A 7,687-nucleotide genomic window follows, 5' to 3' on the forward strand; every position below is an offset into this window, starting at 1 on the left:
AAGTTATAAAACTCAAAAGATAATTACTGCCCAGCCGCCTCGAACATATCCTTTATAAATTGCAGAGAATGGGAGGAAAAGGAAAAATCTTTATTCTAAACTTACAATATTGGAAAACATCCTGAATGATAAACTCATTTCCTCTCCGTAGTTGCAGAGCTGCGGCCTCCTCCCTTTCTCCTTTTCTTTTCCTCTCCTTTTCCTCTCCTTTCTCTCCATAATCCTCGCTTTCATACCACTTTCTCCTCCTTTTCTGGGCAGTGAAAACCCCTTGCATTTTCTCCTTCTCTTCCCCAAAACTCGAGATTCCCCATTTCATTTACACCCCATTGCATCCACCCATTAATTTCACAACACTTTTTCTTTGCTGCAATAAATGCAATAAACTCCACTACATGGAGCTTACACAACAAAACAAATTTTAATTTCAAAACTACAAAACATGTTATATATGTATATGTATCTATACATATATATTTTCATATATATATACTAATTCAAATATACTTTATTTAATATCTTACGCAAATATATGTTAACCCTGCATTCTACTTGTGACGGAGATTTTATCAAGCTTACGACAATATCAACAAAGAGAAATGCAAGACAAGGAGTCGACACCAAATTATTAAAGCTATCATGCCAGCTTAATGAGACAAAGAACAACCATAACAACATATCAATGATGATGTTCCGACATAAGGCACTGCCATACTTGCAACACAAGAAAAGCATCTGATAATAACATGCAACCTACATTACGCTGAGTTTTCAAGATAGGCGACACATTTCCAAGTCCCTGATTTTTCAGGCCATTTTTGGTGACTGCCAAGGAATAGCAGCTATATTAAATATAGGGAAAATTTTAAATATATAGGAAAATTTTAAATATTCATATGAAAACATGGATAAAACATGCATATATACATTATAGAACCTTAACATATAACATTTGTGTTAAATTGAGATTTCACATGAGAGTCAAAGTTAAACAAATTCAAACCTCAAGTCAAATTGCTTTCAGAATTCATAATCCCAAAGGAAGTGTGTTCAATTTGCATGAGATTGGTGGAGAACTTGCATTGCTCTTGCTGTTATATAAAAGAGATTACATTGCATATTTTCTGAAATAGTGGGTTCTTTCTCTACACTCTATATTTCTGTTCATTTATATGTCTTTGAATATCAGTGTTATATCAATTGCACTAAACAAGCAAAACTGCAACATATGCAAACCTGGAACACACTGAATAGCAGTATTAAAACTCACATATGATCAGAAATAAGATGTTTAAGTGTGAAAATTTGGTGTATTGGGAAGGGGACGTTTACTTCTTCTTTTTTTTCCAACAAAAGGGGACAGCCCAAGGATGGCCCCAAGGCATCCTCCCATCCCTTGGATGTCCCGGAAACGGGGATGCCTGAAAAAACCCAGGGGATGTGTCCCCCGGTAACCTTGCATGCAACAAGACACAATACCGTGTGTATGTGTGTGAGTTCTCAAAGTCATAATGTCTCATCATTCTCCTTGACCTGCTTCCCCCCCTCCGGTGATACTCTTCCTCCTTGTCTAGGAGTAGAAACAATTTTCCTACATCCACCTCATATAACCAACAAGGTAGTTAGTCCATTAACTATAGCATCCATAACATAATATAAACAGTAAATAAACAATAATCATGAAGATAAAGAAATCACATCCATTTGTTTTAGTCATTATCAATTCTGACATTCTCTTTCTGCATATCATGAAAAAAATAGAACTATCTCAACATAATTATCCTCAAATCAAAATTTTGATAACATAATTTAGAATGCAGAGCAAAGTATTTGATTTATAATTTGTTAAAATAGCATAATAAACTAGTCCAAAAACAAGGTGTGACACATACGTTAAGTTCCAGCCTTTTAAGGCACCACCACAATGAGGTGATCCGCAAGGCAAAGTACAAGGTTTTATAACTCTCTAATCTATGAGACTATCAGCTGCAACTTTACGAAGCAGTTGGATCTCACATTCAATTGCTATTTGTGTGGGCAGCCCCTTGGGCTCTACGAACAACTCGGAAAATCAATGCATGAGCTGATATTTTTTCTTCTTTTCCTTAATTGTATGCAGCCCATGGACTGATTTTATCTCAGCCACCTTTTTTTTTCTTCTTGCCACTTGCATTGATCATAGATATTTTGGACTTGCCCACATGTGAATTAAGAGTGAAGTCTTTTCCATTCAAGGATATCTTATATTGATTCTTCCTTCTAAAATAAATGGCATCCTAAATATAGAGATAAGTACTCCCAAAGATGGCACAACACGTATTCAGTGGTACCACATCAATAATCACCTCGTCTATGAATTCCCAGTTAAGTCCAAACTTGAAGTCACATTGCTTAGTAACTAAAATATCCAGTCCTTGCTTCAACGTCGCAAATAATGAGGGTTTTGGCTACTTTCAGTCTTCAAACCAAACTCAAAAAACAGCTTTTGTCAAATCAGATTTGCTTGAGAACTTGTGTCAAAAAGAGCATCTACGTTTCGCCCTTTCACTTGGATTTAGATGTGGACAAGTTTGGTGAGCTCTTCCTCTTGAAACCCATCACTCACTACATATGCACCCTTACACAACATGGCACGTGACAATTTCTCATCAATATTGGAGCTGCAACTTATTTCTGTCTTTCCTTTACTCACATAGGTGACATTCTTATGATTCTTCTTCTTAGTCCTTGAAGTGACAAACTCTAGGTGCAAATTCAAAAATCTCTCTCCCGTATGGCCATCTTTCTCATAATGGAATTTGTCCTTGTTCTTGCCCTTTGAATTGATGGTACCAGTGACATTCTTCTTGTTTTCCCACTTGCCCTTACCAATGCCTCTATGACAACCTTGCTGTTGTCCTTTACCTTGCTATTTCTGAGAGTATGATGTACTTATTTTCTTGTCTAATTCCAAATAAAGTGTTTGTGCACATTCTTCATCTATATCTCTGGGTTTGGCTATCAAAACAGACCTCTTGAGGTGTCCAAACTGCTTTCCTGTGTATTTCATAAGCACTTGTCACTCAATGACATAACCAATTGAACTGCTTTTCTTCTAAACTCACTTGTGAATTCTTGTACACTTTGACTGGTCTTTGTCTGACACGATGTCATTGCATTACTACCTCTTCCTCATAGCAAATGGTGTAAAATTGTTTCTTGGCAGCCGCTTAAAGTCCTCTCACTTGGTGATTGGTGGCACAGTACAAATTTGCAAGAAATAGCCATAGCTTTCAATGCACGTGAAAGTGTGCACAGATAAGTCTAACAAATGAGATATTGGTGAAGAGACAACATGTGCAAACTAAATTATTCCACCATTTGAGAAACCTATTGGTCCAAATTCTATTCATTTATTTCTCCATCAAAGGGCCGAACAACTGTCTTTGCCTTAGCTTTGAAGAAAACATTATAAGAAGACTCCCTTTATTCTTGCTTGGTCTTCTTGAGCTCTTATTTCTCCTCTTCATGTTCTTGTGCAATACCTAGTTTCAGTCAAGGCTAGGACTATGTTTTCTAGCCTATCCAACTTTCCTAGAAAGTGCAAGATGCGAGCAACATCATCTTCCGGCCTTCTAAACCATACTTCATCCTCGTCCATTTCTCTGTCTACATCTCTTGCCATTGATCTCACTGTCCCATTCCACTCTTGTACTGGTCTCAGATCAAAAGGAACTAAGTTCTCACTTTCAGTTGATCTTGTAGAGGGAAAAACCAATCAATGGCCTTGTTATATCAGTCACACACTTGCAAGGTGAACAAAACTCTTCTCAGATACCACTTGATCTATTAAATGTTAAAGAAAATCCTTAAACAATCACCAATTACAGAATTCACTTGTCAACTCTACACAAAACCTTCTCCACAACTGAAGTCTTGCTTCAGAACACTTATAGGATCGGTTTAGTTTGGTCAGCACTCCAATAACACATGGAAAACTAGATAACAAATTTGAACAAGTACAAGCAAACCACCAATAGAAATAGAAGATGCAAATACAGTTGGAAAAACCCTCAAAAAAGATGAAAATACCAGACGATTGAGTTCAAGCTCTTTATGCCACTAATATCCAGTTGATTACAAGCGTTTACAATATTGAAAGGATGAATTGAAACCCTTTCAACAAGTACAGTGAGCTCCAAACACTTGCCAATGGTCACTGCACCATGGTAACCCTGTTCTTCCTCTTACAACAGTCAAAACTTAAACATGATGTAAGTATAATTGAGAGCAAACCCTTGCACAATGTGTTTCACATGTTCTTGAACCTTTCCGATGTCCATCCTTGGTGCCAAACTGAATACAAATGTTGAAAAGTTGAAATGAAAAGTCAAAACTCTTCAAACTCCACACTGTCTTATCTGTACAAAACCATCACCCGATCATTTCTGAAACTTTTTATGGGGGAATTATCTGTAGCCATAGTTCTTAGACAACTTTTCAACCAGAAATGACATCAGCTGATTCCATGGTCATTCTATCTTGATACATTTTCTGGATCACTTATAAAAATGCAAGTCTATGGCTATGGAACTATAACTGAAATCAAAAGAATTCTTTGTGTTTATACAAACTTTGCATCACCAGTAATTCTTTGTAGAAGAATTAACATGTTAAAGTGATCAGAGCAAGTGCAACTAAAAACAACAAATTTCTTCATAAGTGCTCATTGTTAACTGGGACATGACAGTAGCAGCATGAATGAGGCTTCCTGATGATCCCAATAGGAGTACCAATCAGCAAGCTGGTCTAGTCTCAAAAGCAATTGCCAAAATTCTCTCCTCCTAATAAGAATAGCATCTGGAACTCCATTTTATGCAATACTGTGATCTTGACAACCATTCTCCAAAATCCTGCCTTTTCTAAGACAAATTTCTTTCTTGTTTTGTGCATTATTCTGTTACCAATAATCCTTACAGGAACAATAACCATCTTTGAAGTGATGAAAACAAGTGGAATCTCGAATAATAACTTCTTGACTAATAATTCTTGATATAAACCTGGCATAATTATGACAGTCAGGGCATATGCGAAGGTTTTTTATTATGCGAAGCGATGTCCCAACAGGCAAAGTAATAAGCCCAAAAGCAATTGCTAGTTTCTCACTATGGTAAGGAAGGATATGTTTCTTTAACTCATCCTCCACATCATGCAGCACAAAGTCCTTGACAGGCGTATATCCTAACCCCTTCAATTGCCAAGCCAAATTTTCTAGCGTTGCATAGATTGTCTCTGTTTGAGGGTGTGCTCTATCACCTGCGATAAATTTGTGAACTCTTCCTGAAGACACAATCCAACAGCAACCTAGAATCTTAGTTAGACCCCTTTCTTTTCTCATCAACTGCAAATTTTCCGCATCATTGAACCATCCACCTAAAGCATAAATATTTGAAAGGACTACATATCTTGCAGCATTTTGTGGTTCCAACTTGAAAAGTTGCTCTGCTGCAAGCTGACCCAGCTCCATATCTTGATGGACCCTGCAGGCCCGAAACAATGCTCTCCAGACGACAACATTAGGTTCAAATGGCATTCTACGAATAAGGTCAACTGCTTCACCTAAATTACCATCACGCCCAAGAATGTCAACCATACAACCATAATGCTCCATCCTTGGTGTGATACCATACTCTTGACTCATTAAATAAAAATACTGCCTACCTTCTTTGACTAGGCCTCCATGGCTGCATGCAGATAGAATACCAATAAAGGTTATGTGGTTTGGATTTAAACCCACATTTTTCATTTGCTCAAATAAATGAAGGGCTTCTCTGCAATGCCCATGCTGAGCGTAACCTGCAACCATTGCAGTCCAGGAAACCACGCTTTTTTCATGAATGCTGCTGAATACTTCGAATGCATCATCTATGTTCCCACATTTAGAATACATCCCAATCAATGCATTGAGTAAAAAAACATTAGATTCAAAGCCACTTTTTTTTACAAGGGTATGAATCTGCTGTCCCTGTTCTAGAACGGCCTGGTTGGTACATGCACTGATAATACTGTTCAGTGTAAAGTGGTTATATTTCATACTCGTATATTGCATTTGGTAAAAGAGTTCCAAGGCCTCTTCAGCATGTCTATTTTGTACATAACCTGCAATCATTGCATTCCATGAAACAAGATTTCGTTCTGGCATTCTATCAAACAGTTGGCGTGCATATTGTATTTTCCCATTCTTTGCATATCCTGTAATAATTGAAGTGAATAAAACAACATTTCCTTCGGTTGTATTGCTGAACAGTTCGCATGCATTTTCCATATCCCCGCAATCTGCATACATGTTGACAAGAGCACTTGCTATATAAACATTTAACTCAAATCCCTTTTTGATAATGTGGGCATGGATATGTTTACCACAATCCAGAGCCACAAGACTAGTGCAAGAATTGATAACACTGGTGAAAGTGGACTGATTTGGTTCCAAGCCTTCCTTTTGCATTTGGTAAAAGTAACCGAGAGCCTCCTCGCTAAGCCCATTCTGCACACAGCCTGAAATCATTGCAGTCCATGACACTATGTTTCGTTCAGACATTTTGTCAAATAGTTCTCGTGCATTGTCAATCCTTCGAAGCCGCGCATATCCTGTTATCATTGAGTTCCATGAAGCAACATTTCGTTCTGGCATTTCGTCAAATAATTGGCGCGCCTCGTCTATCCTGTCATTTGATATCTCACCAGCAAGCATAGCGTTCCAAGAAACTATCGTTCGTTCAGGCATTTTGTCAAACAGTTGCCGTGCATACTCTATTTTACCATTCTGATAGCAACCTGTTATCATTGCAGTCCAAGATATAAAATCTCGTTCAGGCATTTCATTGAACAATCGGTAAGCTTCCTCTATATTTCCATTCCGAGCATATCCTGCAATCATGGCATTCCACGACACCACACTTCTTTCCGGCATATCCTCAAACAGTTGGCGTGCATCCTCAATTCTCCCATATCGTGCATAGCCTGAAATAATTGCATTCCAAGAGACAACATCTCGCTCAGGCATTTTGTCAAACACTTCGCGTGCATCCTCAATTTGGCCACGCTGCGCAAAAGCCGAAATCTTTGAGTTGCATGACACAACATCAAAAGCATAATCCCCTGTTTGCAAATGATCCCTACAGTTTGAAATGTAATCGGCGGATACAGTAGTAAAGTTAGCATTGTGCAGGCACTGACCATTGATACTTATGCTGTGGTTCCAGAAAATTGAAACAAAGTTTTTGTTTCCCTTGAATAGATATCTGCGGTGTCTGGCAAGATTCATTGTTCAGGGTTTGCGGCTAAAATTTGAGAATTTTTAAATACTAAGGTTTCAGTAGTACTGTAATTTTGCTGCAACATTGCGCTTTTGTAATTTCTCAAGTCAGCTAAAGTTATTTTCCCGACACATGGGTAGTTCTATGCAACATCGAGCACTCATATTGTACCATTGACCATATTTAATAATTAATTGAAAAATAAATATCTGTTCTATTTTAATTATTAATTAATTAAAAAACATGATCAATGGTACAAAATGGGTGTTGTATAGACAGAGGTTAGTTGTTCTATATGTATACTCAAAATGAGGTTATAAAGGTGCAATTGACTCTAAATATACATTGCTTATAAAGAATGTTGTTTTTAAGTTAGAGAACGAAGTACCATA

At 37.5% G+C, this 7,687-nt stretch overlaps 1 protein-coding gene across 1 annotated transcript; it reads right to left on the minus strand.

Annotated features, from left to right (window-relative positions):
• Positions 1-987: 987 nt before the first annotated feature.
• Positions 988-7,434, minus strand: LOC131072366 (pentatricopeptide repeat-containing protein At4g02750). The gene has a single exon (XM_058008514.2). The coding sequence runs from the start codon at positions 7,301-7,303 to the stop codon at positions 4,940-4,942; it is 2,364 nt and encodes a 787-aa protein (XP_057864497.2). The 5' UTR covers positions 7,304-7,434; the 3' UTR covers positions 988-4,939.
• Between the last annotated feature and the right edge of the window lie 253 nt (positions 7,435-7,687).

Source organism: Cryptomeria japonica, chromosome 7 (genome assembly GCF_030272615.1).
Source record: "Cryptomeria japonica chromosome 7, Sugi_1.0, whole genome shotgun sequence".
NCBI lineage: Eukaryota > Viridiplantae > Streptophyta > Pinopsida > Cupressales > Cupressaceae > Cryptomeria > Cryptomeria japonica.

What these genes read in the sequence shown, in the direction of transcription:
- LOC131072366 (XM_058008514.2), bottom strand. Translation starts at nt 7,303, where the DNA reads ATGAATCTTGCCAGACACCGCAGATATCTATTCAAGGGAAACAAAAAC.